General features: G+C 39.5%; 1 protein-coding gene across 1 annotated transcript in view; it reads left to right on the top strand.

Annotated features, from left to right (window-relative positions):
• LOC5566878 overlaps window positions 1-24,743 on the top strand; it is a 304,696-nt gene that overhangs the window by 165,110 nt on the left and 114,843 nt on the right. The window contains exon 3 of the mRNA XM_021853111.1: window positions 17,925-19,559. Within this exon, the coding sequence (XP_021708803.1) occupies window positions 18,833-19,559 (727 nt within the window). The 5' untranslated portion in view covers window positions 17,925-18,832. The remainder of the gene's footprint in view (window positions 1-17,924; window positions 19,560-24,743) is intronic.

Raw genomic sequence — 24,743 nt, forward strand, 5'->3', positions numbered from 1 at the left:
ATTTTACTCGTCAGCTATCAACAGACCTTATTACACATGTACATGGCTTAACAGCCCGGGGCCTCAATCTGGCAAAATCGTACTATCAAACGATGAAATCCAATCGGACAAGTTCTTGTTGCCCTCATCAGCATTTTCATCGATATGAAGCGATACCAGTTATTTAGTTGGACTCTTTCCCTTATATCTGATCGAAGCTGATTTGCAGTCAGTTAAGTGGAGAACCACCCGTTCAATCAGACTCCTTCGTTAGCATCTTTGTGCAGTATCATCGGTACTTTAAACACAGGGATGATTGGATAATCTTCATAATTAACCAAACGAGTTTGCTCAATCAAGTGATCTCACACCCAGGGGAATGTCAGTGGTTAGGAGTGCCTACAATAGTAATCGGACAGCGTCGTCGATCGAGTGAGTCACCGCGCACGGGAACGTGACCACGACAAATTGTAAGCGACAAGTTTATTCACTTGGGTGGATGTGCAACGAAGCTTGTGGAAATTTTCTGAATTAGTTTCATATTTGAAAAAGAATGTTGATTTTCCTTGTGCCATAATGTTAACAGTCAAATACGTTGTTCTACAAACTGTCTGATATGTAACATTTACATTTCCTGATGTAGCAAATTCTACTAAATTTGCATCTTCATTACAAAATCGATGTCAGTTATGATACTTATGCCCTTTGTAGAAAACATTTTATTTGACACCAGTCTCCCATGATTGGTTTAGGACGAAGCCGGCGCCCTTAATGGGTTTTTAATTTTGTACCTTGTTTTTGATTTTCTTATAATACTTTACTTTAGGACTCTAAGCTAAACTGCGCACTATGGCCCTCCGAACATTTAGGGGGAATGGTCCTCCGGAAATCTAGGGGGTTGGTGTCAGGCCCTGCAAGCCAACCGTAAAAATACATCAGCACAGGACGTCAACGAGAGAATACGGACCAGAACAATCGGCAAAGACCACAGCGACGAAAAAGGACTAGCGATTGGAAACTCGATACGTGGAACTGCAAATCTCTCAACTTCATCGTAGCGCTGCAGGAGGTGTGCTGGACAGGAGCATTGGTGCGAACGTTTAGAGGTAATCATACCATCTACCAGAGCTGCGGCAACACACGCGAGCTGGGAACAGCTTTCACAGTGATGGGTGATATGCAAAGGCGCGTGATCGGGAGGTGACCGAACAATGAACGAATGTGCAAGTTAAGAATCAAAGGCCGATTCTTTAACTTCAGCATAATCAACGTGCATAGCCCACACTCCGGGATCTGGGATACAGAACAGCTACCGGAGGAGTGGAAGGAGGGAATAATATACCCAATATACAAAAAGGGTGACAAGTTAGAATGTGAGAACTATCGAGCGATCACCATTCTTAATGCAGCCTATAAAGTGCTTTCCCAGATCATCTTTCGCCGTCTATCGCCACTGGCAAGCAGATTTGTTGGAAGTTATCAAGCCGGATTTGTGGACGGGCGATCGACGACAGACCAAAGCGAAGAGCTATGGAAGATTATGGACGAGAACGGTTTTCCCGGGAAACTGACTAGACTGATCAAAGCAACGATGGATAGTGTACAGTGCTGTGTGAAGATATCGGGTGCTTTATCGGACCCGTTTGAAACACGCAAAGGACTTCGACAAGGCGATGGTCTTTCCTGCCTCCTGTTCAATATTGCGCTAGAAGGTGTTATGAAACGGGCGGGCTTCAACATGCGGGGCACGATCTTCAATAAATCCAGCCAGTTCATTTGTTTCGCTGACGACGTGGACATTGTCGGAAGAACGTTCCAGGTGGTTGCTGAACAGTATACCAGGCTGAAACGTGAAGCAGATCGGGTTGGATTGAAGGTAAATACGTCGAAGACTAAATATCTGCTGGCTGGAGGAACCGAGCGCGATAGAGCTCGCATAGGCAGACGCGTGACGATCGACGGGGATGAGTTCGAGGTGGTGGACGAATTCGTCTACCTCGGATCATTGATAACGTCGGATATCAACTGCAGCAGAGAAATTCGAAGACGTATCATCGCCGGAAGTCGTGCTTACTATGGACCTTGCGGTCTGGTAAACTTCACTTCCGTACTAAGTGTACCATGTACAAGACGCTAATAAGACCGGTAGTCCTCTACGGGCATGAGACGTGGACAATGCTCGAAGAGGACCTGCAAGCGCTAGGAGTTTTTGAACGACGTGTGCTTAGGACGATCTTCGGCGGAGTATGTGAGAACGGCGTATGGAGGAGAAGAATGAACCACGAGCTTGCGCAACTCTACGGTGAACCCAGTATCACGAAAGTCGCCAAAGCTGGAAGGGTACGATGGGCGGGACACGTTGTGAGAATGTCGGACAACAATCCCGCAAAAATGGTGTTCAACTCAAATCCGGCCGGTACAAGACGAAGGGGAGCGCAACGAGCTAGGTGGTTTGACCAAGTGGAGCAGGATCTTGGAAGTGTGGGGCGATCGAGGAATTGGAGGTTAGCAGCCATGGACCGAGTTAGTTGGCGTAACATTGTGGCGCAGGTCATGCCTTGAAGGACGTAGAGCCAGCAAAAGGAAAGGAAGCCCACACTCCGGAAGCACTGATGATGACAATGACGCATTTTACGCGCAGCTCGAACGCGAGTACGACCGCTGCCCAAGATCATCATAGGAGATTTGAACGCTCAGGTTGGCCAGGAGGAGGAGTTCAGACCGACGATTGGAAAGTTCAGCGCCCACCGGCTGACGAACGAGAACGGCCTACGACTTATAGATTTTGCCGCCTCCAAGAATATGGCCATTCGTAGCACCTATTTCCAGCACAGCCTCCCGTATCGGTCACCTCAGCAGACATAATCGCAAATCGACCACGTTTTGATCGATGGACGGCACTTCTCCGACATAACCGACGTCAGAATCTATCGTGGCGCCAACATTGACTCCGACCACTACCTGGTGATGGTGAAACTGCGCCCAAAACTATCCGTCATCAATGATGTACGGTACCGACGCCCGCCCCGGTACAATCTCGAGCGGCTGAAACAACCGGATGTCGCCAATGCGTACGCGCAGCATCTTGAGGCAGCGTTGCCGGATGAGGGCGAGCTCGATAGGGCCCCTCTTGAGGACTGCTGGAGGACAGACAAAGCAGCCATTAACGACGCTGCCGAAAGCATTGTCGGATATGTGGAACGGAGCTCAAGAAACGATTGGCTAGACGAGGAGTGCCAGGAGGTTTTAGAGGAGAAGAATGCAGCGCGGGCTGCAATGCTGCAGCATGGTACGCGGCAAAACGTGGAACGATACAGACTGAAGCGGAAACAGCAAACCCGCCTATTCCGGGACAAAAAGCGCCGCCTGGAAGAGGTGGAATGCCAAGAGATGGAGTTGCTGCACCGTTCTCAAGAAACGCGGAAGTTCTATCAGAAGCTCAACACATCCCGCAAAGGCTTCGTGCCGCGAGCTGAGATGTGCCGGGATAAGGATGGGAGCAACTTGACGGACGGACGCGAGGTTTTGTTTTTTTTTTTTTAATTTCTTGTGGGTACAAACCCACGATTTATTAGGCAATTTAGGTTAGTTGTAACCATTTCGTAGCCGATACATCGAGTTTTGACGGACGCGAGGTGATCGAAAGGTGGAAGCAGCACTACGATGAACACCTGAATGGCGTAGAGAACACAGGCACAGAAGGTCTGGACAACGAAGGCTATGGCTACGTCAGCACAGCGGACAGCGGAAACCAACCAGCTCCCACGATGGGGGAAGTTAAGGATGCCATTCAACAGCTCAAGAACAACAAGGCCGCTGGCAAGGATGGTATCGGAGCCGAACTCATCAAGATGGGCCCGGACAGGTTGGCCGCTTGTCTGCATCGGCTGATAGTCAGAATTTGGGAAACGGAACAACTACCGGAGGAGTGGAAGCAAGGCGTTATATGCCCTATCTACAAAAAGGGCGACAAACTGGAGTGTGAAAATTTTCGTGCAATCACCATCCTATCAGGTATCAGGTATCAGAAGGCCGGCTACAAAGGCACGTTCCCCACCAGTTGGGAGATTTGTGCCATCGCCATATTTGAGCCTATTTCATCATCTACCCGATGGGAGAGGAAAGGGAAGGGAAAGATGGGATCATCATCCTAAACGCCGCCTACAAAGTGCTATCCCAGATTCTCTTCCGTCGTCCATCACCTATAGCAAACGAGTTCGTGGAAAGTTATCAAGCAGGTTTCATTGACGGCCGCTCGACAACGGACCAGATCTTTTCCGTGCGGCAAATCCTCCAGAAATGCCGAGAGTACCAGGTCCCTACGCACTATTTGTTCATCGATTTCAAGGCGGCATACGATAGTATCGACCGCGTAGAGCTATAGAAAATCATGGACGAGAACAGCTTTCCCGGAAAGCTCACAAGATTGATCAGAGCAACGATGGACGGTGTGCAAAACTGCGTGAAGATCTCGGGCGAACACTCCAGTTCGTTCGAGTCTCGGCGGGGACTACGACAAGGCGATAGACTTTCGTGCCTGTTGTTCAATATTGCGCTTGAAGGTGTTATGCGGAGAGCCGGTCTTAACAGTCGAGTATTGGGAGAAAATTTGAAATGGTGGCAGATTTGTTCACCCGCCTAAAACGCGAAGCAACCAGAGTCGGACTAATGGTGAATGCGTCGAAAACAAAGTACATGCTGGTTGGCGGAACTGAGCGCGACTGGACCCGCCTAGGAAGCAGTGTTACGATAGACGGAGATACCTTCGAGGTGGTGGACGAGTTCGTCTACCTCGGATCCTTGTTGGCGGCTGACAACAATGTTAGTCGGGAAATACGAAGGCGCATCATCAGCGGAAGTCGTGCCTACTATGGGCTCCAGAAGAAACTGCGGTCAAGAAAGATTCACCCCCGCACCAAATGTACGATGTACAAAACGCTCATAAGACCGGTAGTCCTCTATGGGCATGAGGCGTGGACTATGCTCGAGGAGGACTTGTAAGCTCTTGGGGTTTTCGAACGCCGAGTGCTAAGGACGATCTTCGGCGGCGTACAGGCGAACGGCGTGTGGCGGCGGAGGATGAACCACGAGCTCGCTCAACTCTACGGTGAACCTAGTATCGTGAAGGTAGCTAAACTTGGAAGGATACGCTGGGCAGGGCATGTTGCAAGAATGCCGAACAACAATCCTGCGAAGATGGTGTTCGCTACGAATCCGGTCGGAACAAGAAGGCGTGGGGCGCAGCGAGCTAGGTGGATTGACCAGGTGCACCAGGACCTGGAGAATGTGGGTCACAGTCGAGGATGGAAAGAAGCGGCCATGAACCGAGTGAATTGGCGAATTATTGTTGGCGAGGCTTTATCAAGATAATTGATATAAAGCCAAATAAATATAAATAAAATATATAATACTTTCAAACATTACATTCATTTCATTCAATTACGATTATAGTGTTTTCTACACTATAGTGTTTTCTACACCTACATCAACATCAAGGTGATCTGTGTAGGAAAACACTATGATCGTAGTTTTGTGAAACTAACTTAGGCTTTTTGTTAACAACATATTACATTTCATTTACCGTAGCAGTTCAGATTTTTGACAGGTGAGTTGATTTCACGCATTCAATTTACTTAACCCGTTAACGCCCAAGGTATCTCACAATTGGAATTCAGCTCCGTTTTTGTTATTCATAGTCGTATTCCCATAAATTAAACCTTATTTCACCAAAAAAAATCAAGTCTATGGTGGGGATCCAAAAAAATTCTTGAAAGTGTGTCGTCCATATCTAGCTGTTCTATAAGTTTATTTTCGAAATTAATCAAATATGTTTTCATGCAGTTCGACCCATTACAATGTAAACAAGTTGGAAAAAACTGCTGGTGAGGGGTAATTCATAAATTACGTCACGACAGAAGAGGAAGGAAAGAGTTACAATGAAACGTGACTACCCATATAAAAATTGGAATCAATACAAAAAGTGTGAAACAGAGGAAAATTGAGCAGGATGAATATGGCAAAACTTTGCGTGACGTAATTTATGGACGTACCCTGATAAAGAAATTGCAACATAAAGAATAAAAATTTCAGAGGCGAAAGGTGTATGCCAGAATTAAATCATTTAGTGACTTCAATTCAATTTTCTGCTCTACCACGTAAGTAAGATACAGACAAACATACATTTCCATTCATGTACATGTACAATTATGCACACTTAAACCATTTATACCAAAAACAAAATAAAATCTTACATCAAATATTTTGATTTAACAAAAAAACCTAAAGATGTTTCAGAATAGTCTTCAAAAAGATTATATAAAACTTGCCAGCTTATAAAGGAAACATAACTATCAAAATACTTTTTATCAATCAAGTTATTAGTATACAATGTGGCTCGGATCTGACAGCGATTCAAATCCTTTATATTTGAAAATATCAAAATTTCGTTAGTGCTAATCAAAAGTTTGTCGTTCAGTCCAATGACAGTCAAATATTGGACTCCAACTATTACATGCTTTACAGATGTGAATATTTGGAGCTAACATTATTTGGCTATAACGTTGAAGTTACTGCAACACTGATGCATATAGTCTTATTCACCGATAGAACCGAATCCACGCGGTTCAAGATTTTTGACACTAGAGCTGGCCAGAATACCTGGGGAGCATACTGAAGCGTGCCCGCTCAAAGGTCACAATTCTTGGTCCGAGTGAGTTCTGCAAGGAAGGCTCTTTACTGCTACCTCAACGCGTCGCTGGTTCTAAAAAGTAAACAACCATACAAAACTACAACCAAACAATGGTGAAGGCGTAATCAATTTTCTCGAAAACATTCATTTTGGGAATTAAGTAGAATTTTCTGATTAAATTGGCAACAACGCACTGCAGTAGCGCGTAGTAAATAACTGCTTGAAACAATATCTTTCAAGCGCATTTATTACCTGTAATTTTGCGAATAATAATTTTTACTTTTCAACCTTTAAGTCATAAAACTGGTTCTGGACTTAGGTTGGCGGCTATTCAATTTTACTCTCATTTGACAGCCGCCCTTCACCCTTGGAGTTCAGTTCATGGATGGATAAGTCAATTTGTCGGTTTTTTCGTTCTTCACTCTCTTCAAAAGATCAAAAGATCTAAATGGTGTCAAGGTTCATCTAAAAATGTAAGGAGAATTGCATCCGAAATAAGCGATTGTTGCTCGAATCGATAGAAAGTATCCATTGTTTTGATCTAGGCAGACCAATTTCTTATTGGTTGTTTTCTTGATGTTTCGCACATATTAGCAATTCCCAGCTAATATGTTTTTTTTTTTGCGAAAATATCTCCTTTAGTTGATCATCGTTTTCCAGATACCAAATTTTTCATCACTGGACTTCAATCATGAGAATGACTTCCGAACTAAGAAGGTTTTAGGCGAATAGTTTTTTTTTTTTGATTTAATCAGTGGACTGATATATAAGCGAATAAAATGTGTGCCCAGTAGTGCCATTTAGGTGATTTCCGAAGTAATAAGTTTCCAGGCGAATAGGTCTCATTCCGATCTCCAACTTTGTCAAAAACGCTAACTTCGTATCCAATCTTTAGATTGAGATAAAAGCAAATAATATGTTTGCCTGGGAGAATTTTCCAAACTACTATGTTTCTGGGCGAATAAATCCCATTTAGTTGAACACTTTTGTCGAAGATACCAATTTCGAGAGTTCGATTTTTTTCAGTCTCATTGCTGGACTGATATAGAAAAAATAAAATATTTGACCACTAGCGCCACCTTGTGAGTGTTTTTCGAACTAATATGGGTTTAGGCGAATAGGACTCATTTAGTTGTTCAACATTGTCCATGATACAAACTTTTTATCTAATCACTTGACTGAGATATTAGCAAATAAAATCTTTGCCCACTAACGCCATCTTGTGAGTGTTATAAGGTTTTATGTGACTAAGTATCATTTAGTTGTTCAACATTGTCGAAGACAACAATTTTGTATCTTATAACAGAACTTAGATGCAAGCAAATACAATATTTGCCCACTAGCTCAATCTAGTGAATGTTTTCCGAACTAATAAGTTTTCGGGCGAATAGATCTCATTCAGTTGAACACATTTGTCGAAGTCACCAATGTTGTATCTCATCACTGAACTGAGATATAAACAATCCAAATGTTCGATCGCTAGCGTCATCTTTTGAGTGTATTACGAACTAAAAAGGTTTAAGGCGAATATGTCTCATTAAGTTGATCAACTTTGTCGAAGACATCAATTTTGTATCTAATAACTGGACTGAGATACAAGCAAATAAAATCTCTGCTCACTAGCGCCATCTAGTGAATGTTTTCCCAACTAATAAGCTTTCGAGTGACTAGATCTCATTCAGTTAAACACATTTGTCGAAGACACCAACGTTGTATATCATCACTGAACTGAGATATAAACAATCAAAATGTTACACCATTAGCGCCATCTTTTGAGTGTTTTCCGTACAAATAAGGTTTTAGGCGAATAGTTCTCATTTAGTTGATCAACTTCATCGAAGACACCGATTTTGTATCTCATAACTTTGGCTCACTAGCGCTATCTTGGGAGTGTTTTCCGAATTTGTAAGGTTCTATGCGAATAGGTATTATTAAGTTGTTCAGCTTTGTCGAAGACACCATTTTTGTATCTCATAACTGGGCTAAGATATAAGCAAATACAGTTTGAGCTCACTAGCGCCATCTTGGGAGTGTTTTCCGAATTTGTAAGGTTCTATGCGAATAGGTATTATTTAGTTGTTCAACTTTGTCGAAGACACCAATTTTATATCTCATAACCGGGCTAAGATATAAGCAAATAAAGTTTTGGCTCACTAGCGCCATCTTGTGAGTGTTTTTCGAACTAATATGGGTTTAGGCGAATAGTTCTCATTTAGTTGATCAACTTCATCGAAGACACCGATTTTGTATCTCATAACTGAACTAAGATATAAGCAAATAAAGTTTTGGCTCACTAGCGCCATCTTGGGAGTGTTTTCCGAATTTGTAAGGTTCTATGCGAATAGGTATTATTAAGTTGTTCAGCTTTGTCGAAGACACCATTTTTGTATCTCATAACTGGGCTAAGATATAAGCAAATACAGTTTTAGCTCACTAGCGCCATCTTGGGAGTGCTTTCCGAATTTGTAAGGTTCTATGCGAATAGGTATTATTTAGTTGTTCAACTTTGTCGAAGACACCAATTTTATATCTCATAACCGGGCTAAGATATAAGCAAATAAAGTTTTGGCTCACTAGCGCCATCTTGGGAGTGTTTTCCGAATTTGTAAGGTTCTATGCGAATAGGTATTATTTAGTTGTTCAGCTTTGTCGAAGACACCATTTTTGTATATCATAACCGGGCTAAGATATAAGCAAATAAAGGTTTGGCTCACTAGCGCCATCTTGGGAGTGTTTTCCGAATTTATAAGGTTCTATGCGAATAGGTATTATTTAGTTGTTCAACTTTGTCGAAGACACCATTTTTGTATCTCATAACCGGGCTAAGATATAAGCAAATAAAGTTTTGGCTCACTAGCGCCATCTTGGGAGTGTTTTCCGAATTTATAAGGTTCTATGCGAATAGGTATTATTTAGTTGTTCAACTTTGTCGAAGACACCAATTTTTTATCTCATAACCGGGCTAAGATATAAGCAAATAAAGCTTTAGCTCACTAGCGCCATCTTGGGAGTGTTTTCCGAATTTGTAAGGTTCTATGCGAATAGGTATTATTTAGTTGTTTAACTTTGTCGAAGACACCAATTTTGTATCTCATCGCTGGACTGAGATATAAACGAAGCAAATATTTGTACGCTGGAAAGTTGTTTCATATGTTGCTTATAAATGCGACATTTGTTGGCGTCTGTGCGCCACCTGGTGAGTTAATTCTGAATTAAAATAGTTACCAAGTGGAAGTCAGCAGTCCTGTGATCAACTTTGCAGAAGACAGTTTTCTCCTAAACCTCTTTATTTTCAAGATATTTGCACTACAAGTACTGTCCTATTTATAGGACGCTGGGCGTTCGGGGCTTCTGTCCTATTTTTAGGACGCTGGGCGGATATGGGTTAAACTACAAATATAACACATTAATCGTGGCAATAGAAGATTATCGTCCATTGTTTTCCATAGCTCTTCGCGGTCGATGGTATCATATCGTTGGTAGTTCGACTGTAGTTCACGATGTTGATGATAGATAGTCTTGACAAAATTAAAAAAAAAACTGTTATTTTAACAACTACCGAAAAGCTAAACATTACATATAATTTGCAATTGGATTAGATGGACAAATTGATGTGAAGATTTGCGAAAAAGTTACACGTCTTTTCAGTGAGAATCGAACTCACGACTCCCCGATCTCTAGTTGGTTGCTGTTATTTTATTTTGTCCAACGTTTCGGTCCAATTGAGTCCCTGAGGAAGGTCCCAAACGGACCGACACGTTGGACAAAATAAAATAACAGGTTTTTTTAATTTTGTCAAGACTGAAAAGCCAATCTATCATCAACAAAGATGGTATCATAGGCCGCTTTGAAATCGATGAATAGATGGTGCGCAGGGACACTTTTGGAAGATCTGCCGTAACATAAATATTTAGTCTGTTGTCTTGTTGTTCGTCCGTCCACGAAACCGGCTTGATAACTTCCCACAAATCTGCTTGCTAGCGGAGATAGCTGCAGCTGCAGCATAAGCACCCACGCTGCATTCCTCTCGTCCAAAACCTTTTGACACTCCTCGTGGAACCAACCATTCCGTCGATTTCCTTCCACGAACCCAATGACACCTTCCGCTGCGTGCTGCGTTGTTCATGGCTACTTTGACACTACTCTAGCAGTCCTCAAGAGGGGCTTCGGTGAGCTGTCCCTCATTCGGCAACGTCGCCTCAAGGCTTTGTGCGTAATCAGTTGTGACTTCGGGTAGCTTGAGTCGTTCCAGATTGTACCGTGGCAGGCATCGGTACAGAATGTTGTTCACAACGGAAAGTCTTTGGCGCACTTTAACCGTCACAAAGTAGTGGTTCGAATCGGTGTTTGCGCCGCGATAGGCTCTGACGTCGATAATATCCGAGATGTGTCTTCCATCAATCAAAACATGGTCGATTTGCGATTCAGTCTATTGGGGTGATCTCCAGGTGTACCGATACGGGAGACTGTGCTGGAAGTAAGTAGGTACTACGTATGGCCATGCTCTTGGAGGTGGCGAAATCAATCAGTCTAAGGCCGTTTTCTTTCGTAAACTGGTGAGCGCTGAACTTCCCTATAATCGTTCTGAATTCCTCCTCCTGGCCAACCTGAGCGTTGAGATCTGCGATAACGATTTTGACATCATGGCTTGGGCAGCTGTCATATTCAAGTTCCAGCTGCACGTAGAAAGCTGATGATTATTACGGATGGCTTGTAAGGCCTGCACCAACCCCCTGTCTCTTCGGAGGACCATCGTACACAGCACTGTTTATAGTCCCACGCTAGCACTAAGACGATGATCAGCCGCTCCTTATATGGAGAACGGACGCTGTTTTGAGCCGTCTCTAGCATGGAGAACAGACGCTCTGGTAAGCTACACCCTCAGAAGAGATGAGCCCTCTTTCCCTGTAAGCATACGAACAAGGTCCCACCGGGGTTGATTACCCGATTTTCCCTACGGTTACTCGGCACCACGGGGAGGTAGGGATAGTAGTTACTGGACAAGAGGCTAAGGTCCACAAATGGGGTATATTTTATACCTGCAGGTACGCAAAGTACCAATGGTATGCATTGTCCAGTTATTTACCACCCAAATGGTTCAAAGGTCAATAGTCAATAGTCAACCTCTAACCTGCCTTTAGACGCTGCTGAAGGAGAAGCACTCACTCCAAATCATTTTCTTCTTGGAAGCTCTAGAGATGTTCGACAGCCGCAGTACCATTGAATGATCCAGCTGTAGCTCTCAAGAAGTGCTGGAACCTAATACAACAACAACTTGACGACTTATGAAAGCATTGGATTCGGGAGTATCTCCCAATGTTAACCAAGCGAATGAAGTGGTTCGGTGAAGAAACGTCCATAGCTGGATTTGGTTCTGATGGTGGATGATGGCCGAAGGAACGGTTGGATTCGTGGAATAGTTAAGGAAGTCCTCGCTGCGGCAGACGACAGAATACGCCAAGTTTCAGTTACAGCTAGTTTGCGGGGGGGATATTGCGTATATCAAAGTTGGCCGTGTTGGAAGTAGAGTTAGGTGGTAAAACTGGAACCGATGACCAGTGTTACAGCGGGAGAATGTTGCTGGCAGCACTGCCCTGCAGTGTTGACGTGACTGAACGATGGTGATGCGCTGAAACCTCGTCCATGCAAAGATATGACGCATAGAAAGTCGAGACAAAGCGAAAGAAAGTAAAGACGGTTCTTTGTTACTCTTCGAAGCAGCAATTCGATTAGTGAAAATGAGTGAAAATTTAATTAATATAGTTTCTAAAATTAGTGCATATATTTACAGTTAATTCCAAAATTGTTTAAATCTAGCTTAAAACTAGTGCTATCACAGTTCACTATCACAAAAAGTAAGTCGTTGAATTACATTGAATGACTAAATATAACCTAAATCTAAATCACAGGTTGGTAGTCAAACAGACAATTGGTGAACATAGATCTATTTGTTACAAGCTCAAACCGAACAATTGTAAGTTACCTTTATACGTAGTTAAGGTGAAGATGCATCGAAGCCAAACCTCAATATTTCAAGAGCACAAATCTAGAGAACTAAACAGCCGTTCAAGCTGAAAACTTAATCGATGGGTCACCACCAGCGAGTTGTCGTTTCCAGTTCAAACCGCTGTCTGGTTCTCTAGATTTGTGTTCTTGAAAATTTGAGGTTTAGCTTCGATGCATCTTCATCTTAAAAAAACTAAACTAATTCAAATAAACATTGCAGCTTAAAGCTGATTTCGCATCAGCATTTAGAGTTTGCGAACTATTTAAACAAGTAGGAACAGAGCTCCCGTTTGTTCTCGGAACGTGGACAACTCTGGAAGAATTTGAATTGTATGCCTAAATCTGATGCATAAATTTAGTCGAATAAGCAAAGTGAACACGTTTTATTAAAAAGCTCACCAGCATCTACTATTTGATTTGTTTATAATTTATTCCTAGTTTGATAACTATTTACGTTATTCATTTTAAATAGTATAATTAGAACAGTATATATAAAAAATAACTTTCTCAACATGCAATTAAAAGTATTGCATTTAAAAGCAAATTTGAAATTCGATTCAAAAAATAACTAAGGCACACCACGGCAAGATGAATAAACTTATTTTCATTGTGTTATTCAACTTCGATGGACAAATGTTCAACTGGAGAATCTACTTTACAGTCAAACCAAATCCCGTGCGTAGAAAGTCTACTGAAATGTATTACTATCCCTCCGAAAACATTGCATTTATCTTCAACGTTAACTTTAACCCCGGTGCTAACCACACATGCTTCCTTTTAATTATATGTTAAACTGATTTAAATTTTGTTTTTAATGAACACAATTTCCTATTGAAAGTCGTTAATGTTGACCTTGAACAGGACGTGACAGTTCAACTAAGACTGTCCCGTTGTTTTTTCAGTCGATAACCTTGACGATACTAAATCCAGTGTTACCAGTATCCTTTTTAACACTTCAGTCGTCGCGGTGCAGCGCGGTGGTTCTGACGGTGGCAAACCGCGCGACGGCTGCAAGGTTGAGCAAATCTTTGAAACAAATTTAAACATCACGGCTCATAATTAGTTGCCAATTTCGCATTCGTATATCGTGTGGCAGGAACGATGATAATCTATGCCCAGGGAAGTCAAGGAAATTTCCATTTCGAAAAGATCCTGGACCGACCGGGAATCGAACCCAGACACTTTCAGCATGGCTTTGGTTTGTAGACGCGGACTCTAACCACTCGGTTAAGGAAGGCCCTAATAAAGGATACTATATGTAAAAAAAATCAGGGTAAAATTAAAAATCGTATTTTAAGAGAGAATTGACATAATTTCCATTATATTTATTACAATAAAATATTTTCAATTCATTTTTGCATTGTAGGAGCACCTGCTTTGAACTATCGAATATAAGTAGATTTGAAACAAAAATATTTCATGATAATTTTCCTAGCTATTGATAAAAACTCTTATCTATAAACTAGCAACACGGCCGGGCTAGCAACAAAGTGCCCTGTGGCAATCCAACTCAACGATGTAAAAGTAGGCCTTTGCCAAAATGACCAATGAGAATAGTGGTCTTCTTTGACAGGCAATTGGTTTCGTTTTTGCACTTTGACTTGTCACGTCTTGTCTTAGATATTGACGTATTTAAAAGGCCTGAATAAAATACAGCTATTTTTGACTACTGACTTCGGTAAAATTTTTCTGGGTTTTTGAACTACGGAATTTTCTGTAATTTTTGACGATTACAAAAAAAAAACAATAAATCAAATTATGTTTTTCTTAATGTAAATTTCTGACTTAGTCAGTTAAACTAGAAGAGCATTTTTACTGTCTTTCCCAGTACACCATGCAGCGCCTTGCATGCTCTCGAGGTTTCTGGTTTCTGGTTCATATATCTAATTACAATTAACTCATCGGCATAGCATGTCCCTAATTTACATGTATGTCCGCTATCGCAGTTCAGTAAAAAGTGAAAATTATTACTGAACCTCAGCAGTTTTTAATTGAAAAGTTGAAAGTTTGATGTATTTTATGATTTACAATTCATGCCCAGTATGAAAAAATACCGAACAGAAATAATGTGATTGAATTTGAACATAACGTAGTAGCTAAGTTCTGCTGGATATAAATGGCCCCTTTTTTGCGTGACACTTTTTTCCACTTGAGATGTGGATTCTTGTTTTGTACGTGTCGACAGTTTTCTTTATTATGTTTGCAAAAATGTAAAGTTAATAAAATTCCGTACAAGACCTTTAAAACTATTACAAAACTAAACGTTTTAACATCTTATTGAGATTTTCATGCAAAGTGCCAAAAATACACATAAATACATACAATTCTGTGTATTTTGTCAGTCTTATTACAAATAGAAGGTAATAAGAAAGTTCCGTTAGTTCGCAAAGCAAACAAGGAAAACTTTAGCAACATCATGATTCGAACAAAACGTTTAAACTTCTATGACATAATACCACATTATTGGAGCGTGACATGTCATGGATATGATGCATCATGTGAACTTCAATGATGTGTCATGTAATTTAGCAGGAGTCTGTGAGTTTACGTGACATTATTTCAAACTCAAATTTGCATGACTTTATGTTTACATCGCAGTTACGAAGTTTGCATGACGTGTAATCTTCATTACATGGTCGGAAAAATAAAGTGTTGCCAAAACTAATTACAGTAGTAAACCTATTTTGTCAGCCCACGATTTTGTCTACCTCCGATTTTAGCACCGTTTTTGACCCGATTTTGCCTACCCCCGATTTTGGCATCCTTTTTACCTTTTTAGCCTAAAATTTATATTTATTTTAATCAGACTAAAAACGTCTATACTGGCAATATTGGGTACATAAAGTCAATTATGACCTGGGCCACGTCTATACAATCATCTAAAGACCGAGATTTCCTTTATATCGTGACAGTTGTCACGGGACGGTGCCATTACGCGGTTATTATATAATAACAATAACATAATCGGACGGCAAATTCTTAACTTATTTTTGTAAAATTTATCTGTTTAACTTGTTTGATATTAAAAATTATGTAATGAACGAATTAAAATATCCAGATAAGGTTCATTTTGAAAAAAAAAACATATAGTTGTAATTTGAGAATCTGTGTCAATTGTGATAAGATATACACACTATCGGAATATATAATTAAAGTATTACATTCTTTGTATATTTAATGATGATAAAGAATTGGAAAAGAACTATAAATTTCAAAACAGGGAAACTCCCATGTTGTTCCAGAATTATTTCCCTATCAACTTTTCCATAGTCTTTCTAATCCATCGAAGTAAAATGACTTCGTCGATCGTTAAACTCGTTTAAACAGCCCAGTCCACTATTTAATTCAACATTCGGGATTTTGCAACACAAATTCTTCGAAAAACATGTTAATTCTCGAAATATAACGACACAAAATAGAGTATGTACAAGTTCTTCTGAACCTACAAAATATATGTAAAATTTCAATACATTCTGATCAAGTACTCATGGAATGATTGTTTCTCCTTTTTCGCAAAAATATTTGTCACATAAAGAAGTTTGTCAAAACTAAAAATCTCCATGTGTCGTGAAATTTAGAAAAAGGGTAAAAATTATCTCATAATCAATGTTTAAAAATTGCTCCAGGCAAGCCCGATTTTGTGTAAATTTCTCTTGGAGTGTACAATGAAATTAATAAAAAATGCATGAATGGTGATTTCCTTTGAATTAATCAAAAATGCATGAATGGTGATTTACTTTCCTTTACTTAAGGTTTTATAAATTATGAGTTTTGCTTATGTGTAAATTTTTCAACTTTTTATACAATGGTTTCTACCAATGAATCACGTCTCACTTGAGTTCTGAAAATCGTTTTCGTCAATGCCGTTTTTAGTGAAAACATTTTTTTCTTGCTTATAGTTATGAGCAAAAAAAAAAATTTTTTTTTTCACTAAAAACGGAATTGCTGAAAACGATTCCGTTGTCAAAATTTTCATAAGTATTTTCAATTCAATTTTTTCTTCCAATTTTTTTCAACCATAAATGCAGCATGGGGCTGACAAAATCGGGACATTACTGTATATTGCCTGAATAGAGGATAAATATATTTTAAATAAACTTAGCTCCAACCTGGAAATCAGCATATTTCTGCAACAAACATAAACGATTTTTGTAAGATCTAAAGATGCTTTTTGATCTGCACTATTCGAAATGTCGGCGACATGACGCGACAAGAGTTGTTTTCAAATCATTAAAATTACTTTAGTTTAATATTTATTCAAACTACAACTTCAACCAAACATTTTTTTTTCCATCCTCATGCTCGATAAAAGTGCTGAACCATAAGCTTTCATATGGCGCATAATACGAGGAAAATATTGCATTCCTAAAATGTAAATTTTATGCTTTATTTTATCATCACATTTATAATTTGTTTGACCTCAGAAAATTGAACAACCATTTAATTCCACTAGAGTTAATTTTAGTTCGGTTTTTCAATTACATAGTTATAGGTATTCCACTGAACAGTTCAAAGATTTTTTATTATGAACCTTTTGTTTGCTAATTCTATACGGGAATCGTTTCCGTATAAAAATAATCAAAAAAATCTTTGTTGTTGGAAAAACAAGGATGAGAGAGAGAGCCTTATGGAAGCAATTGGATTCATCAATTTTTGTGTTGCGGGCATGATTGCGAAGTGGTCAATATGCATAGAAAGCTATTTGTTACTAATTGTAGAGCTCCTTAGAAACAAACAAAAAAAAAAACAGAAATATGTAGATTGTTAAACCAATACAAATGCCACCACTGGATTAAATTAGACTAGAGAGACCCATGCCAATTCAATAATTCATCTCACCTAAATTGTTTAAAAAAAATACACTAGACCTCCCGATAGATTATTTTGATCAAAAGAGGATAGTCTTGACTTTCATCGCTCCAAATTTGAGAAATACCGATTTATTTTTGATAATAACTTTTTGTGATCAATATTCAGTGAAATATGACAGAAAAGACATTTGTAACTTAAATTTACGTCATTTTATCTGCTTCAATATGTCAGGCACATATGACGTAAACTCCAATGATTTTTTCTAAGCATGCATGATCGGCTTGCCATCGAAAACAAAACACTGTTTGGCCCTGCATGTTACATCATCTCATTTTCCACCCTACTGCCCCGAATGACCACAAATCACCGATCATACGTCGATTTCGACCGCTCTACTAGCAAACTAATGTTCTGTTTTCGCAATTTTTTTCGTCCACAGATTGGAGCTTTACCCCTGAACGCTTAATTCCCCGACCTAAACCTTACCTGAATCTAAACCAAAACCACATCGGCTACGAATTTCGGTAACATTCCACCCGGGGAACGAACCAGCAACGCGAAAAATCAAACATCTGTATCTAAGCTTGCAAACTTTCCTGCAATAATCTACCTGCCCAACGACTAATCTGAACGCTCCCAAGCAGAGCAAGAACCGAAACTGCAGTTGCGTTTACAGTAGTGCAGTGGCGGACGCAGTGGAAACAACAAGCAGCCAGGCCAACCACCGCAGCTGCAATCGAGTTCAAGGCCTGCCTTCGACCAATCAATCGACACTTTGCTGTTGGCGCCCAACGAGGGCCCATCAACGGAGCTGAAGAGTTATTTGCAACACTGAGCGGGAGGGCGCCGGTTCGTGTCTGCTGCAGCGTGATTGATATGAATCGCGCGTAATTTAATCTAGAGCTGTTTTCGAAAAAAGCCCCCCTCGCGGTATTGTGTGTGCTGGGGCGTGCGTGCGTGTGTGTATGTATGTATGTGCAAAACTTGGGCAACATCGCTGGGCTTATGGTAGTTGGCGCTCGAGTTACGTAAAACAACCAGTGGCAGTGAGTTGTGAGAAAAAAATAGAAGTTGGAAACTGCTAATTTCCGTTAGGTAATCTTCCATTTCCAAAAGCACGGACGGGAAGGCAAAAATGTGAGAGCCTTACCCGAGAGAGCACCCAGCCAGATTTGCACTGATATTATTTGTGTTTAAGTTATGTGATTCAATTAGTGTACTCCTTTTGGGGCTTTAAGCATGAAATATCAAGGACCATGTGATTTCCATACCAAGTGAAGAAGCATCGAACGAGCATCTGAAAAAAAAGTTAATTTCCGCCTTTTAAACGGAAATTTCAACCGTAACATGGCTTCAAGTGACAAATCAACGTCGGCGAGCGAATCTTCGTCCGGAGATCAGCAGCAGCCGGAAACGACCGCCGGAGCAGATGTAGGCAAGGATGAGGTGGACTTTGTGATAAAGGTGCCCACTTCTGCGAACAGTGAAGCATGTCTAACCTGCAGTAAAAATCAGAAAACCGGTGGGACCTTGAACAACAACTGCTCCCACGGCAAGACCCTGGACAAGTTCAACATATTCCATCTGAAACGTCGACCGAAAAGTGACCCTGGAACGGGAACTATCGCCAAGCATGCTCAACAACGGAGCGAAGAAACCAACGATCCCAACACGAAAAAGAAGAAATCGCGTTTCGTGAAAAGTGCGTCGATTGCGCGGATTTTCGGCAATAACTACAATACCAAAAAGTACGAACAGGACAGTGGTGCGTTGCTCAAGCTGCAGCAGTTGAAGCGTAGTTTCCTGAACAGCGAAAGGTTCCACAAGAAGGATCCTTCGACTGTGGGTAGTGATAATCAGCAACAGCAGCAGCAGAATCATCAGGAGCTGGAACCTCATATCGGAGATGCGTGCTACGTGAACGACAGTGAAACCAAGGCCAAAGCGATTCGGTCCATAACGCGAGGGCTGGGTCGACTGTGGAGGCGGAATAGCCACAGCATCGAAATTAGCCGTCCGGATCCGGAGTACAAGGTGTCCTATTTGGGGAATGTGCTCACCGGCTGGGCCAAAGGTAAGTGTCTTAGAAATTTATAGGATTGCGGTGGAAGGGAATTGGGTTTGCGACACGGTTTCATAAGCGATTCATTCACTGTGGTAGCGCACTGATGTTGGCAGAGCTCGGGGGACACTTCTACACAATGCACGTGTTTGTTATTATTCATGAGGGGGTCGCCACTTGCCCAATGGGTGTCGTGTATTGAGTATGGAACGAGTAGGGGGATCTGGGGTAAAATGCACTAAATAAGAAAGAATTGTCGACATAACGATCAAACATCATGTGTGAAGAATTTCAACACGCGAATCTATTTGACTTGTGACAATCTTACATGGTTCTAAGCTAGTTTTAATCCTAATTACTGTAGATTTTTCCGAAAATAGAGCTTGTTTCAAGCACAAATTTTGCATGTAATAATCGTTTATGCGGGATACTTAATTTTTGGATAAAATGCACCACAATATTGAGGCAGACCACACCAATGTGTTTTAGATTTATTTAAATTATCAAAAAAAAAACAATCGAATTTTAGGTGATTTTTGCCTACCATATGATAAAATTGTGCATAATTTAGCCGACAAAGTCTTTTGATGACCAAACTTTTATAATTTTAATTTACTTCGAGATGGATCGTTATGCTTCAACTAATTGAGGGCGTGTTGTTCGAATCGGAAGTTTATCAGAAAATTATAAATAAAATAGGAAACTTTGTGTTATTTCGTCAAATCATCTTATTAACAATTAACCTAGCCTTTAAACACCTGTTTTATGATGAAAGCTTGTAGAAGATTTTAATTTATCATTTTCAAAACGATTGAGAAAGTTACATCAGATCCGCGCTTTACGAATTTATGGTTCTGTTACCCTTTCTAGTTATTCAAAATGTGTTAAATTCCCAGGATGTGAACAATTTATAACTTTTCATCAATCTGCATTGTATTCTTACTTAAAGTTCTGTATCTCAGACACATTGACACGGTGCGTTTTACCCTAACAGTGCATAGTACCCCAGGCACCCCATCTTCATCAGCATCGTTTTCATCATAATCGTCAATATCATCACCATTAGAGATGTCGTATGCCACACCTATGGTGTATCACGAAGTTTACATTTTTTTTTAATCGGTCAATGCGTTACTGCTGTAGTCTACTGAGTGACGATTGTTGTTTCAATTCACTTAACATGGAAAACGTAGGTCTAGTTTAAAGTCAGGATGCAACAACTGGTTTTCGAGCTACAGAAATGATCATAACCCACCGTTGATACAGACCTCAAATTCTGATTCTCAAATACATATATTTTTCATCAATAGTAGATTTAGCTTCCGAAAAACGAAAAAAAAAACTTCCGAACTTGTTTTTTTGCAGTGATTTTCGATCAGTGACTTCAGTGACTTACGATCAATTTAGTTACCAGCAATGTTCAAGTTCGGTGTTTTTCAAAATAGGGCAGTTATTTCGAATTATTTACTTCTTGTAAATATTAGTGTCAATGCAACTAAAAATTTAGTTTGAAACTTTGCCTGCATGAAGTGACAAGCAGTTCTTTTAAGATATATAGGTCTGGTGATAATGTGCGTTATAGCTGCATTAAATTTCATCATATTTCATTCCTTCATGTAATGCACTTGCTAATACTCAGTTAGATATTTTTTCTTAATGTATTCGCACAACAAAATCTGGCCTTAGAAAAACTCACTAAAAAAAAAGAATTTTCTTTCGAAATACAATTTTATGACAACAAAAGAGTGGTTAGACGAAGCATTTACGTAAAACAATTTTGATTCTGCCTTGTTATATTCAAATGCTCGAACTTTTTATTTGGTTCCGTGCATAATGTTTTAACAGTGCCCTTAGTTACGGTTTTGGAATATTTTCCACTATTTTTTTGCAAAGTCTATCACATTATTTGTCGCTTCTTTTATTTGCAAGCAATTATGCTTCACTATAGCAAAATATTTTTCAATTGATCGTAGCTCAGGGGTGGTAGAAGGATTTGCATTTCTGAATATCACCTCTGAATCACTTTTCCTTAATAGCATGACGCTAAAGGCCAGAGCAACATGCAACTTGTAGACTACTGATTTAACGGAATGATCCATTTCTGCATAATCTTTTTGACTTACTCTTACTGATTAATTGTACTAGTGGTTATGAAGACCATGCTATTTATACCGATTGTACCCCGTTTGGCATAATGGTCGTTTGGCATAAAAGCCGTTCGGCATAATGGCTGACTTAGAATGAATATCGGCATTTTCGAAGCTTTTACCGAGATCAACACCACCGAGCCCATAGCAAAACATTTTCGTAGGTTCTAAACAAGCGTGGTGGTTGTTCAGAAATATTCCAAGCTATGAATGCCAAAAATTGTAGTGACGAATTCTTCGTGACGTTACGTCAAAATTGTTACATGTGTTTAAAGATCTTCTTCAGCATCAGAATGTTATTCAGGTATTTTGTTAGAGTTAATTTCATCCATTAATTTTAAGGCTTTATTGAGCGAATTGAGATTTCCAAAATAATTGCACGAATAAATTCTCAAATATTTCTTACAGGATTTCTCTAGGAATTTATGCAAGCAAACTAAAATTAAAAAAAGCAAGGAAATTAAAAAAAAAAATAAGACACGGACAATTATTGGTGGAAATTCCTGACAAAAAATGGATAGATATTCCTAAATGAAATCCTTAACATATCACTGATGAAATACACGATAAATCTCGAAATCTCGAATGAGAATCTCGAGTGAAAATCTCGAATAGAAGAATTACAGGAATAATTTCTGTAGCATTTTGTGGTTTCAAATCCTGAATGGAATTTGGAATGAAAAATCCATGGAGAATTTGCTTCAAAAATAATTCATGGAATCTTTGAAGAAACTCCAAATTTTGGGAGAAATTTATGAGGCAAACCCGTTTGAATTTATTGTGAACTTCGTAAAAACATTCCTTATTAGATTTTGTGGAATAATCCATGGAAGAGTTTATGGAGTAATTCCTGAAATATTTTGTTGGGCAAATGTTGAAGGATTGGTACTGATAACGACTGGAAGTATACCTGAAATATTACCATGAGACCTTCATTTCTAGAATTTGAAGAACTTTTGTTGTTTTTTCTAGAAGAATTTCTGCATAAATATTTTTATGGTGTCTCAAAGTAGTAACTAAAGAAATAAATGCATACATTTCTGAAAGAATTTTTCTTGGAAATATTGTAGGAATTTTCATTGTTTATCCATTATTGAACAGCCTAAGCATTTTCTGGAGCAAATTTTGAAGGAATTTCACTAAGCATACCTCGAAGCCACGGGATGTTCGATGATTAATAGTACAATGTATTTTCGAATAAAAAAAACGATGTTCTGTTAAAAAATATTATTCTATAACGCGCCCTTATTTGCAAAGCGCCACTGACGTTTTCAACACAAGTTTGTCGTTTTATCGGCAATTTACATATACTTCAAGATTTTTTCCTAGTACATAGGTATCTAGATGAGGGTTGAAACAAACGCCTCATCGATTTTGAATCATAGTATTTGCTATCATATGTTCAATGATGTGGTTTGAATGCTGAAAATGACAATGGCGCTTACGTCGACTATGCAAATGAGGGCAGTAGGAGCCCATTATCAATTGGCAACCTAACCTGAGTTTTCCTGCCTGTATTTATTTTAATTGGGCTTCAACCATCAATCATTTCGAAAATTTACAATTTTAGCGTTACATAATAAATGGATGCTGTCTTAGTGTCATTTCCGAACAAACGACATTCGGTCAAATGGCATTCGGCCAAATGACCTTTTTGGCCAGATGGCGTTCAGCTAAACGGCAAAAAGCGTTCGAACCTGGATGTTTTTCTTGTGAATTCCTCAAAGCAGCATGTTTGGATTATCTGAAGGAATTCTTGGAGGATTCCCTGTAAAAATGTTTGACGTATTTCTGAAAGAATATTTCACTAAATGCCTTAAAAAAACTTGAGATTTTAGGAAAGAAATTTAAAAAGGTTCTTTTGGGGGGTTTCTTTATTATTATTATTATTATTGTCTTTATTTAAGAGATTTTCAGCCCTAGGCTGGTTCATCTCGAGGGGGGTTTCTTAGGTATACTTGAAGGAACACATGGGAAATTTTCTGTAACAGCTCTCTAGAAGAGGAATTGGTGCCTAAATCCTAAATGCCTAAAGAAATGATTCTTAGATGATATTTCAGACAAAAAATGGAATCGCATAAGGAATATAAGGAATTTAAAAAAAATATTGATGGAATTTCTGAGGGAAGTCTTAAAAGAATACCTCAATAGAAAAATTTTATGTTGAATTAAAAAAAAATCCCTGCTGTATGACGTCCCAAAAAATCCCAAAAAATATCGTCGAACGAAGTACTCGAGGAAGCGATAGAAAAATGCCTTCGGGAAAATCTGGAGGTGTTTCTGAACTCCTGGTTCACTTAAGATGTCTTTAAAATCCTTTGAAAAATCTTTGGATTTTTGTTGAAAACCCAAAATGAATCAGATTTAATCCGAGGATGAGATGTTGGAGTAACTTTCAAGAAAATTCCTGGAGGAACCTCTGGATAAGTGATTCTTGTAGAAATTTGAGAAGGCATTCCTGAAAAAAAAAATCTGAAAAATGAGAATCAAAAACATTTTAAGGAATGCTGGAAGCAAATCTGAGAATATCTATTGTTTAATTGCTGAAGAAATCTATGGATTTCTGAATAAACAACTGTTACTATCTTGTCAGGTTTTTCTCGTAACATCCTTGAAGAATCTGCTAAAGGAGTTCGGAAGTCCCACTGGAAAAGTTTCTCAGAGAAAACCTTGATGAGTATATGCTGGAAAATCTGTAAGAATATCTGAATGAAATCTAGAGGGAGTTCTTCGAGAAATTCCTGCAAAACATTCTGTTGAATTTCCACGAGGTGTCTCTGGAGATATTCTTTGGAAAGTGTTTTGACCAATTCTTGGAGGTATCCTTGAAGAAATATTTAGAATATTCAATGAACATATTTCTGGAAAAAATCCATAGCAATTTCATTTTTCTGAGAAGGCTTCATTGAATTTCGAGGAGAGAGCTATAAGGATTAGAAATAATAGCCGCAGATTTTACCGAGAATTCTTCCAAGATTTCCTTCGGAAATTTTTTCAGCAGTTAGTTCAAAAATTGTTTTAGACCCCTTTTCAGGAGTAAATCAGGCAT

This window comes from Aedes aegypti, chromosome 3, assembly GCF_002204515.2.
Source record: "Aedes aegypti strain LVP_AGWG chromosome 3, AaegL5.0 Primary Assembly, whole genome shotgun sequence".
Classification (NCBI taxonomy): Eukaryota; Metazoa; Arthropoda; class Insecta; order Diptera; family Culicidae; genus Aedes; species Aedes aegypti.